The sequence below is a fragment of the Pollicipes pollicipes genome, unplaced genomic scaffold (genome assembly GCF_011947565.3).
Source record: "Pollicipes pollicipes isolate AB1234 unplaced genomic scaffold, Ppol_2.1 Scaffold_5677;HRSCAF=6716_pilon_pilon_pilon, whole genome shotgun sequence".
Classification (NCBI taxonomy): Eukaryota; Metazoa; Arthropoda; class Thecostraca; order Pollicipedomorpha; family Pollicipedidae; genus Pollicipes; species Pollicipes pollicipes.
In genome coordinates, this window is record NW_023596732.1 from 1 (window position 1) to 24,260 (window position 24,260).

General features: G+C 55.4%; 1 protein-coding gene across 1 annotated transcript; it reads left to right on the forward strand.

Annotated features, from left to right (window-relative positions):
- Nucleotides 1–4,084: 4,084 nt before the first annotated feature.
- On the forward strand, nucleotides 4,085–23,823 carry LOC119102151 (protein Wnt-5b). Its single transcript, XM_037225501.1, has 8 exons — nucleotides 4,085–4,274; nucleotides 14,895–15,021; nucleotides 16,457–16,586; nucleotides 17,102–17,282; nucleotides 18,281–18,392; nucleotides 21,629–21,731; nucleotides 22,627–22,794; nucleotides 22,976–23,823. Exons 1-8 carry the CDS (start codon nucleotides 4,195–4,197, stop codon nucleotides 23,161–23,163), a joined length of 1,089 nt encoding a protein of 362 aa, XP_037081396.1. The 5' UTR covers nucleotides 4,085–4,194; the 3' UTR covers nucleotides 23,164–23,823.
- Nucleotides 23,824–24,260: the final 437 nt, after the last annotated feature.

Sequence of the window (24,260 nt, forward strand, 5' to 3'; positions counted from 1 at the left end):
CACCAGGTGTGCTCCTGAAACTGGAGCATGCCGCCTCATCATACGCTTATGCTGCATCGCCTTCTCTTCTAGCAACGTAGCCATCCATTCCTATGCAAGTCACCTTCATTGCGTGCTACCTTAACTCCAGCGGCAGTAAAAATGCTCCTCTATAAAGCATAATCAAGCATCAAACTCACATTAGCGCCATTATATGTCCTTGCGTTAAAGCTCAGAGGTCTGTAGAGACCACAGCTTCCATTATCAATGGTTAACTTATCCTGACCGGCCAGTCCCTTTCAGTAGAACCTATGATCAAAATGTCATCAGGCAAATGTTGCATCATCGCCAGCATATTAAGCCATCATTTCCCCTCCAAATGCCCTGGCCTGATTTATATGGCGGCCGTGACATTGAAATTCTCTCGCCCACTTGATATGCATGCGCCGTATTCACGCAGACCAGAGCGTGCTTCAGCGCCGTCGCGGTCGTGCTCGGTCCAGCCCCGGGCGGCTCGGTCGTGCTCGGTCCAGCCTCTGGCGGTCCGGTGGGGCTTGGTCCAGCCCCGGGCGGCCCGTTCGGGCTTGGTCTAGCCCAGGCAGCCCGGTCGTACTCGGTTCAGCATCCGGGTCGTGTTCGGTCCAGCCTCCCGGGCAGCTCGGTCGTGCTCGGTCCAGCCTCGCGCAGCTCGGTCGTGCTCGGTCCAGCCCCTGGCGGTCCGGTCGTGCCCGGTCAGCCCCTGGGCGGCACGGCGGGACTTGGTCCCAGCACCGGGCGCGGCCCGGTGCGGGCCTTGGTTCAGCACCGGGGCGGCCCCCGATCGGGCTTGGTCCAGTCCCGAGGCGACTCGGTGGGACTTGGTCCAGCCCCGTGGCGGCCCGGTGGGACTTGGTCCAGCCCCGTAGGCGGCCCGGTGGGACTTGGTCCAGCCCTGGGCGGCCCGGTGGGACTTGGTCCAGCCCCGGGCAGCCTGTGACCGGCGAACCACTGTGGGTGTCATCGTCCGGAGTGAGGCTCCCCGGTACTGGCGTAGGACCTGTCCGGGGAAGCGTCAGGAACGAGCGGGACGACAAAATGTGTTCATGATTCGTTTCGCCCTATGCAACACCACAGGCTCAGCGTTAACCATCCAAGAAGTGGCAGGTAGTGAGTCTGAGCTTGAGAGCGGGAAAGGTGACCTACGGGGGTTTTCCGGGCCCTAGCCGTTGGGCACCCGTGGCAGCTGACGCTATCGGATACGGGCCTTGCGTTTACACGTGAGTTGTAAAGACGCTTATGTGTTAGTTCCGTCGAGGTCTTGGGCAGAGCACCCGGTTTCTGAGCATCCTCATTCTCATGACTGTGATGGGATGCGGCTTCTTATTTCAGTTACTTCTCGTCCATGCGTCGACAGCGACAGGTGCGATGTGAATGGGGGTAATGTTTGTGGAGCTGCTGGCGGCGTGATATAGTGAGACCAATACTTAAATAGTAATAGCTGCGTTCGATTTGTGCAGGATCACATACCGTTCACGTGAAGTCCGAATCAGCGGGTTGCTTGTGCCTTTGAGTAGTATGGAGCCAGAAGCGACATCCCCGACAGCCCACTGGTTTGAAAATTGTCTCACCATTGCCGTTTCCTGCCAAAAACAGCACTGAAATCGATTTCACTGCGACAAATGAAATTTAGCTGTGTATCGGCTACCTCATGTGACATCAAGTACTTAATTGGACCCGTCGCGTCACAGCTGCCTACGAGCGGTCAAGCACGCTGAAAAGTATCCGCACATCCAGCATGACATCTACGGGGCGTCACGTCGGACCTCTGTCGTTCGGCTCCTCGGCAAAAAGCTAAAACGAGCCGGGCAGCATAGATTCTACGCGACGTCACGTAAATTATGAGTTGTACGTGCTAATCGAACGTACACTGGATCACGATATAGCTGGTAATGCTCGCGCTAGCCAAACTTATTTCCCTTCCGTTATAACCCTGCACTGCTACTGCATTCTCAGGTTTAAAATGTTCGATGAAGACCCATGCACGAAGAAAAAACAGGATTGAACCAATTGACGTTTTCTGGTGTACTATAACACAATTGTTGTGCTCCTATTTGCAAGGAACACTCATTTGGGCTCGCCACAAAAAGTCCTCGAGCAATTTTTACAATTGAGTTGTGCTATCGTACAGGGCACTGACATGCATACATCGCCACTTCAGCTATACGTGAGGTTCATTCGATTTTGCTCATGCATCTAGAGGCTTAGCTCTACCCGTTTGGCAGGGCCCAACTTCTGTAGCCTCGCATTCTTTCCTGGCAATGGAAGATAGCAATTTGGAATAAATGCCTCATGCAGTGTAAAGCCAGCCATATGCATACTTGCGTTATCATGATTTCGGGCTGTTTCCTTATAGCATCCGGAATCTAAAGCTATCGATCAAGAGCCATCCGTAAGCAGATTACAGAGTAAACACCGCACCAAGCTGTGATTAGGAGAACCAGGTGTATTCTGTACCATAAGTCATAATGAGCCCTGTATATGTGACAGATTTCTGCTGGCTTACAACATTGTGAATCACACAATACGCTGATAATAAATGCCTCAATTTGTTTCAACAAAACTCTCCAGTTTTTCACCTTCCGTCTCGCTTCCACTGGCCAGCGTGGCTGCTCATTATAACTGAACGCTGGCCGGCATATTGGGATCCCATGGGCACACTCTCGCACCCGCCTACCAGTTCATGCAGCGAGTGGATTGACCTCCGCGAACGCACCTACCAGCGGAGAGCGCGGCCTGCCGTCTCTCCAGCGCCGCGCGAGGTCTGACCGGGGCCGATCTAGCCCCTGACCACCATCGAGCGCCGTGCTCGGTCTCCCAGCCGATCCATCAGGGTGGCACCTGGCCGGGCCGTCCCCTGCGCCGGCCCCGCGGCGCGCGCCGTGCTCCGCGCCGCGCCCCGCGCCGCGCCCCGCCGGGGTGCCGCGCGCCGCCGGCCGCCCGCCGCCGCCCCACAAAGGGCTGCCGACGGTGGAAACGGATCGCGCCCGGACTCCCGCCGCGTGAGGACCTCATCAGCGGCTATTATGCAGGTGGGGACCAGCCGGGCAGCTCGTGTGTGAAGCCGCCCGGCAGCGGTGCAGTAATGCGATGACGCTGGGGGGCGGCAGACGAACGGACGGTGGGACGGGCGCCATAGTGAGGTGTGCTATGCCTGCTTCTCAGGCTGCTGCAAGTGGTTGGCTGGTCGGAGCCGGCATGTTTGATGCTGCCTTGACTGACGCGATGCACAGGTTAAAACGCAGCAGAGGTTACCCAGGGCGAGGTAAAGTACAGGGATTGTGCCGCGTCATGTCGCATAACGAAATTATCGTGATTTACGGTCTGGATATATGTTGGGAAATAGGGATGGAGGAATGACGGCACAGAAGTCTGCTACACCTCCCACGTATTCAAAGGTGCCTTTGCATTTGCTAGCCGTGTCCTCTTTTTGCACCAATATTTCTGCAAATTGCTGCCTTTGACAGAACGTGTGGAAAACTGCGATCTTTTATCAGGATTGCAGCGCCGCCTCAATTCAAACCACGGCGCTCGGGCACAATGAGTCAAAACCCTACCGCAACGGTGTTGACAGTTCTGTTGCTCATGTGTGTTGTGACTCAAAAACCAGTTTTGCTGGTACAAACTGCCTACTCATAGAAATCATTCAGATGAGCAACTCGTTACAAATCCTATGTTTTGCACTGAGTTCCACCGCCTATTACTGTCGAGAGAATGACATCGCAGCCATTTCTGAGCGATTTGGCCCTTGGGACGTGTACGGTGGGCGCCGAAACGATTTTCAATCGCGGAAGGGACCGTGGCACGGCGTGAACAACAAAGCGATGCATCTGAACGATGACAGTAGGGGACGCGGAAGATAAATCGGACATTGTTCCAAACTCAATTAACCGCCTGCTACCACTGCCTGCCCCTTTCCCGTGCCACACTGATATATTGCCCCGCGGAGCTTAACGGTGCCCAGCACTATAATGTGATGAGCCATCACATGGCGCCGAGTGCGGCGGCCTCGGACCGGGCGCGGGCCCGGAGCGGCCGCCGGCGCCCGGCCGTTCAGTGGCGGGCCAGCGACGGCAGCGGGCGGCGGCGCACCGCCGGCTCCCAGTGACGCGCGAGAGTGTCCAGCGCTGGGCCATGTAGCGCCCGCTGACCTGGGACGGTGACGTCACAGCAGTACAGATGGCGTCCGGGGCCCGCCTGTTCTCCGCCTGTGTCGGTCTGCTGCTGTCCTGCGCCGGCGCCAACTACGGCTCATGGATGTGAGTACATGTAGCTGCGGACGGGAACCAGTAGCCAGCGGCAGAAGCCAGTAGAAGTCTTCACGGGCAAGGCTCATTTTCCAATCCACCCGTTACCCATGGTGCTGTGCCCACACGCATCCGCTGAATGTATTGTGGCGAAGCTAATTATGACTAAAAGAAGCGCAAGCAATAACATTAAACTTGAACCTGAACCTGAAGAACCTGTCCGACATTTTGTGGACGTTTTGCTGAACCCGCACCCATGCAGATAATATTCACAAAACCTGTACACAGCCCAACCCGTTGCCCATTGCAAATATGTATCCATGAGTGTCCCCAACCAATGAAGTCCTCTAGTAGTCAGTAAGGCCAGTAGCTGAGCCAACGCAAACAACTTCGCACTATTGCAGCTTCCTGGTGCCCAGGAACCCTCGCATGACGTGCATGTGTCACATTAGTGATTACAGATTGCAGATGCATGCGCCAAGCACTGCAGAGGGAGCAGGCTGTACCGGAGCGCTTTATGTGGAGATAAATATCGCCTTGGTGTTCCAGTGTCGGGCTGGAATGTTTGGATGGCCTCTGGCCGGTCTCGATATCGGAGCGGCGAGCGGCGCGAGTGGTGCACGATGGCCTGTAGTGGTCGGCCCATCGTTGATGACAAATGATCCATGACATGTCGCACGTGCCCGCTGCAGTGGACTGTTTACACTGGGACGCTCGGGGTGGCCAACAGAACAGCGGCCCGCCGGCGGGCATGCGGCCGATGGCCCTGCGCCTGATGGCACACAATCAGCGGCGTTCATCGCCATCGATGAAGCCCTGATGACGTGCGACTCACGGGAAACCAAACAGCGGCGGCATTGCTTTATTGAGTTTTCGATAGCGTCCACCTAGTTTTGAAGAGTAAAAGTGTATCGCGTTTGGGGGCAAAGGATACCAAACGTCTCCACCTTAATACGCGCCAGTGGCAGGCTGCTTACCAGGGCACGTGCCTGGCTGTTGTGCTTACCGAGCACAACTTGCTGGCCATTGGTCCTCTCTGCGCAGGCGCGTAGGCCCTGTCGCAGTACCACCACTGGCCCTCCGCCCTCTGAGCAATATGACAATGACTGTGCTGAGACACAGCCACGCCCGTGTTCCCACCGCTGGCACTGCCGTCTTTCTCTCGACCCCGCCGGCGGTGAATCGGACACAGGCGCCGTCACCGGCACCGCCACCAGCGTAGCTCCCTTTCCCCCGAGGCTCGCTGGCGGAGACTGGGCCGCAGCCTCCGCCACGGCACACCGACCTGGACAAAGCGGCGCGCGGGCCCCGCCGGCAGCAGCCTTTCACAGACGATCAGCCGCGGCGTGCCCGCGACACCCGCCAGACCGGCCATTCCTCTTCATCCCCTCCGCGTCCGCTGGACAAGCTCCCAGCGCCGCCGCCAAGCCGCACAATTAATAGCCTCGCTCTCCCCGCGGTATGCGTAGGCTAACGCAGCGGTTAATTCTGCGTGGGCACCGCGCGAAGTCGCGAGACCGCCTGTGCGGGATGGCCGGCTTTGGAGGCGGCACGCAGGTGGCAGACGCGCAGCCCGGGAGGCGTCGTTTCTCGGAGGGACAGCGCCGTCGCATTAGCGGCTGGGCAGGGAAGAGGCGGCTCCCATCGCATTGTCAGTTTGCATGCGCCCGCGGCCCACCCGGCAGCGTGACAAGTAGTCATGCAAATCAGCTGAGGCGAGGCGGCCGCATTAGGCGCGACGCGTCGATCAGGCTGTCCGCGTCGATGGCGGCTGACGACTGGACTGTCAGCACCGATAGCGACTGACGACCGGGCGGTCTGTGCTGATAGTGGTGACGACTGGGCTGTCAGCACCGATAGCGACTGACGACCGGGCGGTCTGTCCTGATAGTGGTGACGACTGGACTGTCAGCGCCGATAGCGACTGACGGCTGGACTGTCAGCACCGATAGCGACTGACGACCGGGCAGTCTGTGCTGATAGTGGTGACGACTGGACTGTCAGCGCCGATAGCGGCTGACGACTGGACTGTCATCACCGATAGCGGCTGACGACTGGACTGTTAGCACCGATAGCAACTGACGACCGGGCGGTCTGTGCTGATAGTGGTGACGACTGGACTGTCAGCGCCGATAGCGACTGACGACTGGACTGTCAGCACCGATAGCGGCTGACGACTGGACTGTCAGCGCTGAAAGCGGCTGACGACTGGACTGTCGGCGCCGAAAACGGCTAACGGCTGGACTGTCAGCGTTGATAGCGGCTGACGGCTGGGTGGTCTGCGCTGATAACGACTGACGACTGGATTGTCAGCACCTATAGCGGCTAACGACTGGACTGTCAGTGCTGATAGCGGCTGACGGTTGGACTGTCAGCGCCGATAGCGGCTGACGGTGGGACTGTCAGAGCTGATAGTGGCTGACGACCTGGCGGTCCACGCTGATAGCGACTGACGACCGAGCGGAACCGGAAGAAGCGGATCAAGTTTTGGACGAGACAGTTCGCACAAACCACGAGTGGGATCTCGAGCGTCTTGGGCTTACCCTTTGCGAGTGACGATGCCAGACGACCTCTTCCCGTATTACATGTGTTTTAATCTCACGGACTGAAGTGATCCAAGCGCGCTGAAGTCATGTGTGGCTCTCAAACTGCCACTAAAATGCGCAAGCTGTGCAGCCCGATATACGCACAGCCTGCACAATTTGAGAACTCCGCACGTGCATCCCGACATTCGGCATTTCGATCCCTGATTCCTTAAAATTCCCCAGCCTGGATAAGAACGCAACTTAAATGCAGCCGTCAGGCATCAATACCTGGGATATCGTACCAAGGGTCAGGCCCTTCATGTCGGGCCAGAAGTATCCGTCTAACACGGCGCACGTTTCCAGGAGGGGCGGGGGAGCCAAATGTATGGCGCAAAATCTAACAAGGAGTCGCCTGTAGGCGTTTTGCAGCCAACTGCATGGAGCATGCCGTGCAGCGACAGATAACGACGAAGCACCGGCACACCTTCACCCTTGTGTTCACGCGCACGGAACGGCACAATGTGATACGGATATGTAGCGGGTTCAAACGGCCCTGATTGTTGGTCAGGGCCCACGTCATGTTGCCTTCAAACTGGCTATATCGCATGCAGAAACAAAAGTGTCGGCAATATATACCTATGAATATCCGTGTTTGATGTCAGGTATGCGTGCTTGCAAATGCTGTAAGTTATCATCATTAAGACAGCTCACAAGCACGGAAACTAATGTACCGTGGGTAAACCGGTCGTGACGTATCCTAGCTTGATGCCCAGGCGCTGAAATCCAAACGGGTCCGACACGTGAAGGGCGCACGCTAAACCATCATCGTAAATAGCTAATAATATTGATGAATAATTGCTTGGGTGATGAATACATATAATACTCAAAGCCAAATAGGTAAAATGATTATAGGGTTGCTGAAAACCAGTAAAAGAGCATACGTTTGTATTGAATGCCGTCCTAATTTGTAGACAGCTTACAAACATGGACAGCATTGCACCGCGGACAAACCGGTCGCAAAATACTTAGGCTTGATTTCCTGGTGTTGAGACTGGATATGGTTCCAAAACGCAAAAGGCGTAGACGCATCTACTGCCGGCAAATGCCATGCAATGAGCACATGCTTAAATGCTCTCAAACCGTGTACGTGAAGCCCTGATGCGCTCAGTTTGGTGGCGAGTGTGTTCACATTTTGCTTGAAAGGTGACAGCAGTGTGAAAAGTGATGTGATAACGATGCCGATGGCACCTTCGTGTTACCCCGCTGCCTATTGCTGAACGATGATTGGAAAAGCGCGCTCCTTACACCGAGATTATCACAGGACTCTAATCGCTGCTTTTATGAGCGTCATCATTTTGCCGTCTGTTGTTTCAGTGCGCGAATTGTATCACCCACCGGCATTTTTATAACAATTTGTCATTGCTAGACCCCGCGTTTGTTGAGTTTGTTGCGTGTTGGCAGTTTCTTTCCCTCCATTCCATTCCATTTGACCATTCTTCCGTCAAATGTTACATGCTCAAATGTAAAACTTAGCTCACCAGATTTTAATTTGGCATTTTATCTGTGTGATATCTAGAAAGAGGCATCAAGCACGGAAAATAAGAGGTATCAAGCACCACCCGCTCGTTGGCTTTTTCCGGAACGTTTATCCTGTGTCCTAGCCCGCTGCGATGTAACGTGTGCCCGACTGGTGAACGATAACAGCCGCTGTGCGGTGCACATGCCCCCACCTGTGTGCTGGTCTGTCTTTCGGAGCAAATATTTGCCGCGCTGTGCCAGCGTACTGCAAAGACACCGCCGAGGAGAGCGCCGAGTCAAATCTTGAGCCTTACTGTGGCTGTGAGGCTGCAGACGTTACCATGGCGGGGCGAAAGTCGCTCATCGTCAGCCATCCACAGCTGTGACGTGACGTCGGCTCGTTAGGGTCTATCGTACAACTTTATTAGGGTGAGCCCGTAAGGTCTCGGCTGTAATGAGTCCATTAATTTTGTTTTAATTAAGCCAAATAAAAGTGGCGTGCTGGAGAAACACGGCCCCAGGAGGGGCGTTTTGCTGTCTGGAGAGCTGCCGCCAGGCGAAACTCGAGGCAAAGCTGCGGAAGGCCCGGGGTCGGAGCTGGCCTATCGCCTCACACTGGGCATGGGGCCCAAGCTTCGGACCCGGCAGTCGTGCCGCGGGCCGCGGGTGAATTCGGTGCCTGTACCCCCGCCCGCTACCCCGTGCGTATTCGGTGCGCTGCTCGGCACAGCACCGGCTGCCGGACACCCTTGCCGCACCTGGTCCCGGGGTAGGTCACATACCCCCGCCCGCTACCCCGTACGTATTCGGTACGCTACTCGCCGCAGCATCTTCGGCCGGACACGCTTGCCGTCCCCGGCCCCTGGCTAGGTGACGTACCTCCGCCTGCTACTCCGTACGTATTCGCTGCGCTGCTCGGCACAGCATCGGCTGGCGGACACGTGTGTCGCAGCCGGCCCCGGGCCAGCTGGCTACGGGGACGCCACCGTCGCTCGTCACCAATCATGCGCGGAGCGTCAGCAGCGCAGACATAAACACCTCGTGCGGCCCATTACGAGGCTGAACGGCATCCATCAGCGGGCCTGTGACGCGGCCGATCTGCAGACATGAAACGGCCAGGCGGCTGCGCCGGGCGGCGGGGAATCAATGGGTTCAGCTGAGAATCGCCTCATGTTTGGCATGGGATCAACGAGTCCTACGACGCTGCACTTGAACAGCGTTAAGACCCCGTTAGGTTTTTTCCTGGGAGCGGTTCCGAAATGAGAACAAGATTACTTTGAAGGCCTTAAAAGCCAGTACAGGGCTAGGTATGGACATGGTACATGTGATGTAAATGTCTTAAGGATATCTGGGCTCTAAACCAGAGTGGTGGAATAGGTCACTAAACTATGAACTGGATGACCATAATAGCAAAAATGTATTCATTGTCCGCTTTCGCGCCGTTTTCCATGACTTGCGCCTGCCGACAGCTTTAAGGTCGCGCCAAAGTGCCTGAAGCTGGATCTGTCAAGGGCTCGATGGGCGATCAAATGCGATTTCGGTCTAACAGGATCTTATGCATTTGCATTGTTCCCTCGGCCAGATTCGAAAATGTGCGTGGCTATTGATTTAAAGGGTCTCCGGTAAAAGTTCTCGAGTTCCCTTTGGAAACGAGAAACATTGTGTTGCCAAAATGCAGCTTTCCAACCACAACAAGAGCAGAAATAAAAACAGAAATGCTGCTACCTTTGCACTTGGACAGTGATAGTGCTAGTTGGTAACTTACCAATAGAAGATTCCGCCTCCTCCCCCTCTCCGTATAGTGGCTATGCTATCGCTAAGGCTTTGCAAAGATATAGCAGTGTAAAATGCAGAAGTAAAGCAGTGAAGGGCAGCATCCAGCATAGATTCGATAGTATGCGTGCCTTTAAAACACGGGACCGGGATGTTTAAATGCAGACATATGTAAACATTTTAGCAGCGTCACTCCAGCACGTGCCAGACCAATTTCATGCAGGCCAAGACAGCGTTGGCCACCTTAGTGGTTGCTTGAGCGTGCCACATTCATTAGCACACCACACAACCCACACGAGACGCGCGCAACAGCGCCCATTGCTGCTTGCGACCCGGGTTAATTGACCCGAAAGTCGCCTTTATTCCGGCCGGGACGTTTTTACTGAGGGCAAAATGGAGCTGGCAGGCTGCCATGCCGTCGTCTTGTTGTCCAAGCGAGGGTGGGGCTATTGAATGATGCGCTTCGTTGGTAGCGGCGGCTGGTGTCAGTCTGGCCGCTCCCTCAGCCCCCTGATCTGCCCGGCGAGGCGCGCCGGAATGTTCCGGCCACGGTTGGCTCACGTCGCTAGGTGGCCCTGGCTGGATCGGTTGCTCACTTAAGGCGGAGGTGTGTGTTTGGAACTTGCTTTCGGATAAAATGTCTCCAGGGATTCCCGATGTGTCTCATGACACAGGGGCTTGTTCTGCCATGGATGCTCTCTGTTTTATGGTCGGTGCTGAGTGTAAAAGGGCTTCAGGACAACGCTACAGACTTAGCCGTCGCAATCCTACCACAAACATTTGACTTAAGAATACAGAGAAAAGAGGCTCATGCGTCGGTCCGAACCCCAGCTCCAGCCCGCGGAGTGAATGATCTCCATGCCCTCCGAGTCCCAGCCCAGCCCGCGGAGTGAATGATCTCCACACGGTCCGAGGCCCAGCCCGGCCCGCGGAGTGAATGATCTCCACACGGTCCGAGGTCCAGCCCCAGCCCGCGGAGTGAATGATCTCCACACGGTCCGAGGCCCAGCCCCAGCCCGCGGAGTGAATGATCTCCACACGGTCCGAGGCCCAGCCCCGGCACGCGGAGTGAATGATCTCCGAACCGTCCGAGGCCCGGGCCAGCGCCCTGTCAGTATAGCTTCCGGCCCTACACCGCACAGTGTGCGTCCATCATCCACGTGGTGACGGGCGCACCCTGCCAGCGGCGGGGCAGTGGACAGGGGGCGGGGCAGCTGCTGCCGGGTGGACACCCGCCCCCATCCTCGGGCCTGGACAATTTGTCCGCCCCTGGCCGCCGCTGGCGGCCTGCGTCTGATGCACCACGCTCGGAGGACAAATGGTCCCGCACGCTGCGCCGCCGGCGACGGCCGAGCCGCGCAGATGGATGGCTCCCAGACGGACGCAACGAGCGGAATTGTCGCGGGGTCGGCGCTGTCGCGACCCGGCTCAGCGAGGGACCGGCGCGAGGACAACGAGTGCCGCGTGGACGGCCCTAGCGTTCGGTGGAAAGGGGCGGCTCGGCTAGGTCATTCCGGGCCTCTTCGACGGCTAGCACGTGGCAAGTTCACATGTTTCTGAGCTGCGACTCAGAAATACGATTCCGCCACCTGCCGGGGCTGCCAGGTTCAGCATTGGCAAAAACAACCCCTCGGCGCCTGGCGACTGGTGAGAACCGCTTACATTATCGGGCGGTCAGGGGGTCACGGAAGGCCGGCCACTCTGGATCGCGTCACTCGAGGCCAGGCCAGCACCGGCAGGGGCTCCGACGCCAGCACCGAGCGGTTTGGCCATCCACGTGACTCTCCAGCTCAGCGTTCCCATGTCCCAAGCGGCCTCCTCGCTTCCGTGTCCCCAAGCGGCCTCCTCGCTTCCGTGTCCCCAAGCGGCCTCCTCGCTTCCGTGTCCCCAAGCGGCCTCCTCGCTTCCGCGTCCCCAAGCGGTCTCCTCTCTTAAACACCACCCGAAAGGCCCATTTGCGGAGGGATGGCGGACTCCCGCCGACTGGGGCTGGGCTGACGGACAGATAATTGAGGGCCACCAAACCCACCCGCGCGCCACCGACGGGCGCCTCAGGCCCAAAAACGCTCTGCTAGAGACAAGTATATGCAGATGAGCTGCTCTGCGGCTCCGAGACGCTTCCGTAAAGACCCGTCGCATCGTCAGCACGTCATCAGGTCGCGGGCTGCCGCGGGCCGCCGCGGCGCTCCGTCCGGGCCGTCATCCGGCGTCGCAAGGTCGTGACCAGGGCGTCATCGGGGCGTCATCAGGCGCTGCGGAGGCGGACGACCGCGACGGCTCCGGGCCCCCATCAATCATCGTTGTTGGTGGTCGCGCGGGCCCACAGGCCAGCGGTTTGACGGTGGCCACCAATTTGGAAGCCGTTTGGAGCGGTTTGCCACGGGCCCTGGCGCCGTGATGACAGGGTGCGCGTCCGCCAGAGTCAATTGCTCGGCAAAAAACACGCAGGCTCTGGTTAGAGCGGTGCTTAACGGCCAGATGGCACGGAATGCGGCGGCCCTGGGTGTTGGACGTGTTTTTGTTTTGCACGGTTTACAGAGTCGGGAGGGAGATGTATGATGGCTCGGAGCATGCCGGCCACCGAAGCGGCCCGGAGTCGATCACTCAACACGCTGTCGTAAAGTAATGAAATCAAATATGTGAGCGATCCAGTACTGAGGAGGAAACTTATAATGGAGGGTCATCATGATATCAGAGTCCAGAATGTGCCGCAGTATGGGAATTGAGCAAGCTTCGGCAGGCCCGTCAGCTACACATTCGAGTCATTCCACAGATGAAATGCCACACGCCACGAGCATTGACTCGTAGGCGTGGGAAAGGGCTATTACATGTATAGACAGCTAGTTCATTTTTCATGTAAGCTTAACTGTGGTCGATAGTATGCGTAGAACATATTGAGCTTAAAAAGATTCGGATCACAACTTCTTTTGGGAATGCGTCTGATGCGTGTTTTTGACCACACTTTCTTAGCATAGCCGACAACATGTCGCCCAAATAGCAGATTGGTTCACTCTTTAGGTGGACTTGGATCGTCTCTGTGAATGCTGGATATTGAAACTGAACTTTGCTGACCGCGAAACTGCTCCATCCAGCCTCCGTTTACCCTACTTGTTCACTTCTCATATGCACAAAAGGACCGCCGCTTGGCAAGTTGCCATCAAATTCGCGATCTTGGTGTGCTCCTAGACAATGGAATCCCCTTCCTACATCACATGGGCGTGACAGCCTCAACAGCAAACAGGACACTGGGCCTTCTCGTGCGAAGCTTGCAGGTACCATCACGGTCTCATGGTCTTAATCATAAGGTCATGCTGTGTGCCTGCAATGCACGTGAGATTATGGATTGAGCACGATAGGTAGCATCACTTTAAGCGGCGCCGCCGTCTCACAACTCGCCCGCTCAAACGACTACAGCTGTCGATTTCTGATGCCGCTGTTTTCCACCGCTCAGTTCCGGTGTCCTATACTGGATAACAAGCATCTTCCGGCTTATTTTACAACATCACTAAGGCACGCTTTGCTCACTCCGATATGCGCCTGTACGGCGTGTACCACCCGAGGCTTGACTGTGGTCGTCAAACACCACGGTTCGGTCGCGCTGCACTCTCCCGCGCTCTCGGCGTACCGGACTCGCTCGCTGCACCCTCCCGGCGCTCTCGGCGTACCGGACTTGCTCGCTGCAACCTCCCGGCGCTCTCGGCGTGCCGGACTTGCTCGCTGCACCCTTCCGACACTCTCAGCGTACCGGACTTTCTCGCTGCACCTTCCCGGCGCTCTCGGCGTACCTGACTTGCTCGCTGCACTCTCCCGGCGCTCTCGGCGTGCCGGACTTTCTCGCTGCACCCTCCCGGCGCTCTCGGCGTACCGGACTTGCTCGCTGCACCCTTCCGACACCCTCAGCGTACCGGACTTTCTCGCTGCACCCCCCTGACGCTCTCGGCGTACCGGACTTGCTCGCTGCACCCTCCCGGCGCTCTCAGCGTACCGGACTTTCTCCGTGAACCATTTGCAAGAGAAGACGTTTGAAAATGGCTTGACGCACCCCTGCCCATTGTCTGCAATCATTAACATCCGCATTCTCTATCGACTGGAATTTTCTAGGCAGCACAATCTTTCGGATTCTATTTCGTCGCTACCCAGAGAGCGCTCCTTTGATGACCGCTGTGTCCGAGTGCGTGTTGTGTACGTGTGATCACATATTGAGCGTATCGCGTATTTATCATAGGCTTTGGGAGAGATGCAGACGAGGTATTAGTGTAAATTATGACAAAATTGTTCGGGTTGTCGTCCTCGTCTGGTGTGTTGGTATGCTCCGAACATATGGCACATGTTAACACATTTCATCCGTGCATTTCCCGTTTGTAAAACTAGAAGGTGACTAATTGGCTCATTACCTGTGAAATAATCATGCCATGAATGAACAAATCAACAAACACAGTTGCTTTGTTGCCTTGTTTGAATTATCCGAAAACACGAATTAATTGTGTATAAGCACTTATCCATTGCTTCTCTGACCAAATTGTCGCATTTCGATGCATGTTTTCACGCAAAGGCGAGTGAGACAACGGGGCGAGAAACTTTAACTTTACGGCTGTTTATGAAGTCAAGAGTTACCCATATGGTGGCGCATGAAAAGAGTCGACTGCAAAGGGCGCGGTACTCAGGCCTCTTCTGAAATTTTTACGCTCCTCCTTTTATGGAACTAAATCGGAAGCGATGACACGTCGTGTATCAAGGTAGCTCTGCACACAATTCTATCTGTCACTGCGTGTCACATCGGTTGGTCATGACCCTTTAAATCCCCTCCTTTTTCCAGGAACCTCGGGATGCAGGGCCTGGACGTCTGGAGAAACCCGCAGATCTACATGGTGGGGACGTCCCCTCTGTGTGGCCAGATACGGGGCCTCAGTCCGGGACAGAGGAAGCTGTGCCAGCTCCGTCAGGTCAGTAGATACAGGGCCTCAGTCCGGAGCAGAGGAAGCTGTGCCAGTTCCGTCAGGTCAGTCAGGTCGACTCGCCGACCGCCAGGGGTCGTCGAGCTCGGTCCCCACTTGCAGGGATCATTCATCAGTGGGCTGGTTGCCAGCCCCCACAAGGCAGAGGGCGCACGTACAAGACTTGGTGCAGATGACGTGCGTCAGCTGCTGTAGTTGAACGAGATGGTGCATCGCCGAATCACCGCGTATTGGCGCAGTATCGTGTGGTCCCCGCCTCTCCGGGAGTGATGACGGCCGCGATGCAGGCCGGTGCTTTTGTATTTCGCTGGACCAATCACGGCAGCTTGGGCGCGTTCTTCAAAGTCAAACGCTGTCCGCTGCGGCAATATACTGTGACGTCACAGGCGTCAGACGCCCGGATTGCGTCAGACGTGCTTACGCACGTCCATTCTGGTTGGCTACAAGTTTGGGCAAAACAGGAGAGCTAGCTAAATCAGCTCATGGGTGCATATGGAATGCAGTAATGGTGCATTAGTGATTTGATTATTTTTAGATTGCACTGTTATCGGTCGGTTACTTGGTCAAAACATCGCCATCGATCACCCCACCCACACGCGACCTAGAGTTGCTCTGTACAGTTCGTGACCAGTTCCCTGTTGTGCAAGACCATCAACACGTGTTGGCCGTTGCCAGGCGATGTTACGTAAACAACCAGGACTTACCGCACTTCTTTCGCCTCCCGGCTAAGTTAGGTATGGGGTTCACCAGTAATTTCACGGGTAGCTCAGGTATCCATATCACATGTAGAATGGACTTGCACAAAGTAGCAAATCTACCCGATGTCGTAAACTGCAAATGAAGAACGGACCGGAACTGAAAAATAGTCGCACAAGGTGACAGCCACTTGCGTTAGGAGTAGCTGCACTAGGTGCCAGCCCCTTGCGTTAGGAGTAGCTGCGCTAGGTGCCAGCCCCTTGCGTTAGGAGTAGCTGCGCTAGGTGCCAGCCCCTTGCGTTAGGAGTAGCTGCGCTAGGTGCCAGCCCCTTGCGTTAGGAGTAGCTGCGCTAGGTGCCAGCCCCTTGCGTTAGGAGTCGCTGCGCTAGGTGCCAGCTCCTTGCGGTAATAAGTAACCTAGCGATGTCACCAGTAGGTACAAGCTCGAGGGTCAAGCGCATCCCATATACGCTGCATTCACTCTGCAAGCGCTTCCTCGGATTCCCTATTTCTGATCTCAGCAAACGCAGCACATGCGATTTTTCAGTTGATATCATCCTAACCTTCAACATGACGCTATACTGGACTACCACCCCGCTTGCGAGCATGCCAGCAGGAGTGTGTCTCATTCAGGGGTGGTCAGCCGGCTGCCACTGCTCCCCTGCCGGAGCCGGGGTGGAGGGTGAGGGCGCTGACTGAGTGTGCCGGGGCGCGCCCCTGCCCGCAGGACCACATGCGGAGCGTGGGCCGCGGCGCCCGGGCAGGCATCGCCGAGTGTCAGCACCAGTTCAGCAGCAGCCGCTGGAACTGCTCCACCGTCGACGACTCGTCCGTCTTCGGGCCCGTCCTGCAGATCCGTGAGTGCTGCTCTGAGTACTACGGACAGAACAGCAGTGTCCGTGTGTGCCTCCTGCACCTTTCCGATTGTATTTGTTTTTGCTGTTCGTTGTTTGCGTCCAAGACTAATGTTGTTTATTATCCAACTGACACCGGTGGAGTGCATCGTGTCAGATCATGCTTAGCAGTGTGCCAGCCTGGCCTATATTTCATTTTTCTGGAACCGTCGTGCGCCCACGGATCGCAGCCACCGGTGGGGTGACCTGATTTGACCTGACCTGATCTCCGGCAGCGCACTGGAAGACAGCGTTGTCACACCCGATCGCGGCCGCCTGTGTGGTAACCTGACCTGACCTAACCTGATCTCCGGCAGCGTTCCGGGAGGCAGCGTTCGCGCACTCGATCGCGGCCGCCTGTGTGGTAACCTGACCTGACCTAACCTGACTTCCGGCAAGGTCCCAGGAGGCGGCGTTCGCGCACTCGATCGCGGCCGCCGGTGTGGTGACCTGACCTGACCTGACCTGATCTCCGGCAGCGTCCCGGGAGGCGGCGTTCGCGCACTCGATCGCAGCCGCCGGTGTGGTGATGTCGGTGTCACGCGCCTGTCGGGATGGCCAGCTGGCCTCCTGCGGCTGCTCCCGGTCAGCACGACCGGCTGACCTTGACCCCGACTGGACCTGGGGCGGCTGCGGCGACAACATCCGATACGGATACAGGTCAGTCCGCGCTGTGCACTCGTCCCATCTGAATGGTTGCACTCGCGCCGATGTCACAGGGACATGGCGGGAAGGGATGACACCGCTGCGGCAGACAGATTTGAGGGTTTGAGCTCAGGGGACAGCTTGATGCGCCACAAGCTGCGGAGACGCCTTTCTCGCCTTTAACCACGCTCGTCTGCTGGCCACGTTTGTTCAGTTGTGAAAAAGGCTGAATAGATCTGCGTCACAAGGCGTACTAAGCAAAACAAGCTGGCTGTCAAAAAAACCAGCGGGGATGATTTCTGTTTCGACCTCACTCGAACGTGATTAATGAAAACGATGGCTGTTTTCATGTCGGCATCATACTGACGTCGTAATGACATTTACAATGATGATGTCGGGACGACGATGACAATGCACATGTAAAGCACAGACGAAGCAGCAGATAAAGCACAGATTAGTCAGTATGAAGCTGGTGTGGTTGAAATGTGGGTATAGGTGACGTGTAAGTGCATTGTCCCTCTCCATCATTGTCCCTCTTCTGTGAAAACTGCGGATGTGCTAACACACAAAATGGACATCAGCTGTAAGGGTGCAATCTGCTTACGTCTGGCTGCGACGCAGTTTACTGTATGATGGCTTGACGTGGCGTTTTATTAGTGGATTATACCCCTAAGGACGTGGTCGCATGCACTGCGCATATTTTTCCCTTGTCTCTGTCGTTTCGTTGGTGCTGGTAATGATGGTAGTGGCGGTGATTTATGCCCTTGTGGTTCGCTGACGGTGCCATCATCAGTGCTTGTCACTATTATGTTACACAACAAAGGAGATAAAAAGAGCAGCCGACGGAAGACCGAATGACAAGCAAAACAACCCAGCAGCAAACAAAGGACTAACAGCGAGCGCACGAAACCAATCTTCTCTCCACTGCAAATGCTCAATAAGGCATCGGCTGCAGTGGGAAATGACCCTAATCTGTTATTTCTGACGTATGAATGAAATGCTGTTTGTTGTAGATTCGCCACCAACTTCGTGGATATTCGGGAGAGGGAGCGGAGATACAAGAGGGGCTCCGTGAAGCATGGCAGATCGCTGATGAACCTGCACAATAACGAAGCAGGACGCCGGGTGAGAAGCAGCCCTCTGTCGACTTCAGTCCAGCGTAGTCGTTTCCGGGTCCAACTCACAGCGCATGGGTTTAATTTTGATGCTACCTTTGCGCAACATAGCGCATTTCGAAGTCGTTTCCGACTCGAAGATATGTTTCACTTTCGGAATCGGTTTCGGTGTGATTCCACAGGTAACACTTTATGAAATAAATCGTTCTATCTGCTTTAAAGAAGTCGATATAGTACAGGTTCTCGGAAAACAAGATAGTCATGAATCTAATGACCCCTGTGTCGCACGACGCCAGAGTAAAAAAAACAAAGTATGTCGGAGAAAAGAGCGATTTTGTTTGCGCGATAGAGCACGTTATCACACAAATTCCTGCCTGAGTCGACTCACCCAATACTCGTACCTTTTTGGTAAGGTCAACTCTGACTCACACTCAAACATCTCCAAAGAAGCCTCACCCCGCCCAGACTCAGCACACATTTGGTTGGTTCCAAAGTCGGGTCCGAATCCATCCGGAGTCAAGCACAAATATAGAGCTGGAGTAGCTGTCAGTGGTTGAATATGGAGCTGGAGTAGCTGTCAGTGGTTAAATATGGAGCTGGAGTAGCTGTCAGTGGTTAAATATGGAGTTGGAGTAGCTGTCAGTGGTCAAATATGGAGCTGGAGTAGCTGTCAGTGGTTAAATATGTAGCTGGAGTAGCTGTCGGTGGTTAAATACTGAGTTCCGCACCTATTCATACAGTTTCATTTCTTTAAATGAACTCGCATCGAATTGAACCAAGATGTCATTCTTTTCCAGCGAAGCATTTTTTTGTGTAACATTTGTACAGCACAAAACTGAGGGGGTGTAGCTCGGCCGGGTGCACTCAGTGACTCTAATATAGCCGGCCAATGGATCACTAGTCCCACAACTCCAGCACATCTCTATTTGAGCGTCGTACAGCTGATGTAGCCCTGTTTGGCCTGCTTCGTCCAGATCACGGGGCCCCATCAGAATGTCTGCTAGGTAAAGATCTGGTCGTTATGGAGCAATTATGACGGTAAAGAGCACGGCAAAAGTGCATGCATCGAATGCCAGTTGTTAAGGACATTTTGATCCATCACCGTTCGCAAAACCTGACGGAAACACGACCGCTGCTCTGCACTAGACAGGCGAATCCTACCCGAGACGTTACGCCTGCACTGCACTGGACAGATAAATCCTACCCGACACGCGACCGCTGCACTGCACTAGACAGGCAAATCCTACCCGAGACGCGACCGCTGCACTGCACTAGACAGGCGAATACTACCCGAGACGTCACGCCTGCACTGCACTGGACAGGCAAAATCCTACCCGAGACGCGACCGCTGCACTGCACTAGACAGGCGAATCCTACCCGAGACGTCACGCCTGCACTGCACTGGACAGACAAATCCCACCCGAGACGCGACCACTGCACTGCACTAGACAGGAGAATCCTACCCGAGACGTCACGCCTGCACTGCACTGGACAGGCAAATCCTACCCGAGACACGACCGCTGGCACTGCACTGGACAGGCAAATCCTACCCGAGACGTCCCGCCTGCACTGCACTGGACAGACAAATCCTACCCGACACGCGACCGCTGCACTGCACTAGACAGGCGAATCCTACCCGAGACGTCCCGCCTGCACTGCACTGGACAGGCAAATCCTACCCGAGACACGACCGCTGCACTGCACTGGACAGGCAAATCCTACCCGAGATGTCACGCCTGCACTGCACTGGACAGGCAAATCCTACCCGAGACGCGACCGCTGCACTGCACTGGACAGGCAAATCCTACCCGAGCCTGCCACACCTGCACTGCGCTGGACAGGCTAGTACGCTCATGGCTCACCACCTGGCGACGAGGTTTTTATCGCTGGAGAACGCCTGGAGGTGTTTGTGGAGTTGTGGTGACAAGCCACGTCCAGTATCTGTCCAGGCATTATCAGCAATCCGATACAACCATTGAGAGAGCGCTCTAGGGGACACACCAGCCCCACCTCCGACACCTCTTTTGCCGACGGCGATCGTAGCGCCGCCTGTCGCACCGCCGTCCTGCACGCTCGCCGTCCTCCAGTCACCGCCTGTCCGCTTCACTCCAGTCAGCTGACACTGCCGAGACGATGCAACGGCTCAATTAGGGGAGCCGGCCGTCGAGAGGCGAGGACTTGGTATCACCTTTTTGCCCTTTCTCCAGTGATTTGCATTCTGTGCAGTGTTGTGCTGCGCACTTTTTGTCGGCAGTTGTACGACGCCTAACTGTGTGGAGCGGAGAGCAGGCGGTTCGCACGCTCACAGTCGGCCATGCCTCGCCAACGGCGGTCCGCCAGCGGGTGACCAACTGCAGGCAGGGGTGCGGGAACTAATAGCCTGGGGGATGAGTCCCTCAACTTGCTGAAAACGTAACGCTGGCCCTATGGGCTTTGACTGGAAAGAGGTTCCCAAAAATATTGTACCGTCCTCCTTCTCCCCCTTCCCTCCCCCAACTTGGGATAACTACCGGTTCTACCGCTACGGGTAATTTTAATCTATCCATTCTTACAAATTTGTGATGTTCACAACTCCGTATAATACTGTGTGCCTGGTATTTTACGTGTTTTTTCCTTAGTGCTTTTCTCCCTTGTTTGTCGTGCTGTCCCGGAAAACTGCGATCGCATGGAGGACACCAAATAAGTGAACATGAATATGTCAGTATTCCTGGCTGCACCGCCGCATTTTATTTTGAAAACGAAATAAACCGTGCCTCGTGCCAGGCGGTGCATTAGTCACACACTGCCTGATTATTCCTGCACTACTGGAAACACCACGTGCGTTGCTGCCTGGTGTTCCTCTGAATACGTGAGCAGCGCAATCCCACCAGGCGAATATCCTCGCACCATTAAGCCTGTGTCTTTTTCCTCCAGTCTCGAATGCTTCATATGGTTTGACTCAAGTGATGACTTGCGTACTGCCGAACGTATGAGGCTTTTAAGCACTGTTTCGCGCCATTGTGGTGCCAACTCGTGCCCACGAAACGGACGGCACTCAAGTTCTCGTGCGCAGCTGAAGGTTCTCCGCCTCGTAACTGCTGTTTACAGAGCAACGTGGGGCCAGCACTTCCATTTCGTATTAATCGTGGCTATGCATGTGAAGCCAGCTAGACGTTAAACTTTATGAAATGGGCTTTATTAGCGCTGGCTTAGCTGGCGAATTTCGCCGTGCCCTTTCGCAATTCGTGTACTGTGTCGTGCCCGCAGGCGGTCATCGACCTGACGAAGGTCAACTGCAAGTGCCACGGTGTGTCGGGCTCCTGCTCCACCGTGACCTGCTGGCAGCGGCTGCCGGCCTTCAGAGAAGTCGGTGAGTGGGAGACGTGAGAGAGTGCTGAGAGTACGAGAAGTATAAGTCGGTGAGAAGGTGAGAGGCCTGCCTCCCTCCTCTAGAGACGTCGGCGAGTGTAAGTCATCTGCCTGCCTTCGGGGAAGTCGTCGAGTATGAGATGCCCCGGAAAAGGACTACCAGCTTCAAAACAACTTCTTGTTGCCAAACCAAATCTCCCATCTGTATGATTTTAAGGAGCTGATTGGGTGTGATACATTCAATGCTGCTTTCCTTAGAGAACTACAAAAGAAACAATTTACAAATTAAACCAAGCAGGTTCGAGTCGGGATCGGAGTTGACACAAAGCTGCTGCGCTACTCGTAGTGAGAGTGAGTATCTAATTCACGCGCTGTAAGTCAGATTCGTTATCGATTCTGTCGAAACGGGATCAAACGCAGGCATGCCAGTCAGATGCAAGCCGCATTTGTTACAAAAATACGTGTGTGGTAAGTCAGCGGTCTTCTCTAATCGGTTCGATAGGCTTGTTGCCTTTCATGATGTTCTCCTGATATCTGACTTGATGGCAAGCATGGACATGGCTGAACCTTCAGCTGGGGGCAAGCTGACAGAAGGCGTTACGGTGGGTCGCTCCCACACCAGGGTGCGCAAAGCTCCTTTGATACTGTCGACAAATCGGCATGTTCGGCCGCCAGGTGGCCCCCGGTGCATCGATTTTATTGTCTGCGTTCATGTCAGCAGGTAATACGCGCGCGCAGAATTCAGTGCTGCATGGTCCTCGACCAGCGTGCACGGCTGTGCCGATGCAAAGGCCGTGTACCGCGCCGCCTGGAGACACGGCTGCACCCATTCAACAGATGTGTACCATGTCATCCGGTGGGTGCACCGATTTCACGGTTGCGTCGCGCGCCGCCAGGTGACACGCTGAAGGACAAGTACGACGGAGCGACGGAGGTCAAGGTCACTCGCCGCGGCCGGCTGCGCGTCAGAAACCGCCGGTACAGGAGGCCGACCGCCAACGACCTGGTCTACATCCAGGAGAGTCCGGACTACTGCAGGAGGAACGACACGCTCGGCTCGTCTGGTCAGTGGTGGCAATGCATTAGAAATGCAACTTTACATGCAGTTTGCATCTTGAACTGCTGCTGTTGCTTTTTATTGCGTGATTTTTGTATATTTGGCCGACGTAATGGCTTTTGGATCAAAGCTAACCAGTTATCGATGTTAGTGTTACCTAACCGGTCTTGCGATTCGCCGTTCCGCAGGAACAACCGGTCGCGCGTGCGAGCGAACTTCAAAGGGCACCGACGGCTGCGGACTGCTCTGTTGTGGCCGGGGCTACAACACCCAGCGCATTACCGTCAATGAACGCTGCCAGTGCAAATTCGTTTGGTGCTGTAAGGTTCAGTGCCAAAGCTGTCTCCGACAAAAGACGGTGCACACGTGCAAGTGACCGCTAACGACACCTTTCGGACGAAAGCGAACTGTGTAAAGGTGGCGCTAGGTGTCCGGGTACCCGACCGCGGCCGGCCCTCGACCGGCTCAGTCGTCCCGAGCGCGGGACACGTGACTGTTGTCACGTGACTGTTGTCGCTAGTCGGTCCTCTGCCAGCGTGCCGAGGAAGACGGGCACGGCCTAAAAGCTCCGAAGAGCTCGATGGTCCGGCGAGCTGCTGGATACAACGACTGGACGGAATGCGATGCCGTCGAAAGTGTGCCCTGGTGCCGGATACAGTGGCTGGACGGGGTACGATCCCGTCGCGAGTGCGCCCTGATGCCGGATACAGTGATCGAGCAGTGGCCAGTGGTTTTGAGAACATGCTTCGATGCTAGACTCTCATTGAGCGAAATCCGATCTTTTCGGAACTGTGTACCGCTGCGAGATACAAAAGCGGAGTGAGATCTTGTGGTTCTGATAGCGTGCTCCGTAGTGAATCTGTGTAATAACTGGGCAGGAGCCAATAGGTTTGAGAGTGTGTTAGATCCGTTGGCTGTCCCATGACCATTGGCACTCGCTCTCACCCTGTTCAGTGTAAGGATAATCGTTCTTTAAGCATATCGCCAATCGGTTGGTATCTGCACATGAGCAGATTCATGAACGCTTCATTTGAAGCGTGACGGTCGAACGCAGTTATGAATTATCGGCAAGCTGCTGAAAGTCAACGAGACGCATTCCTGCGGTCGGTCATTCACATAAAACACTACGACATTGCCGTGACTTTTATGTATTTGCATGCAGAATCAAATAAATATTCCATGGGTGCCGCGAGCATCACGTGGCTATGCCCAAACGTGCCAGGAATACTTGACGTGGTAGGTGTGACCTCCAAAATCGCGGATCTAGAAGCTTCTGGAAAGGACCGCGCACACCTATGCATGCTGATCGTTCGCGCTACATAGCTCGAAAGCACAGCCACTAGCCAGGTTGTGCGTACACAAGCCGAGGCTGCGGACAAAAGTCTTAGTAACACTGGAAATGTGCGCTGCCAGTGGGTCATACTCCGGCGGGTGATTCTGCGAACTACTGGACCGTTACGGGAACTTGTTTGC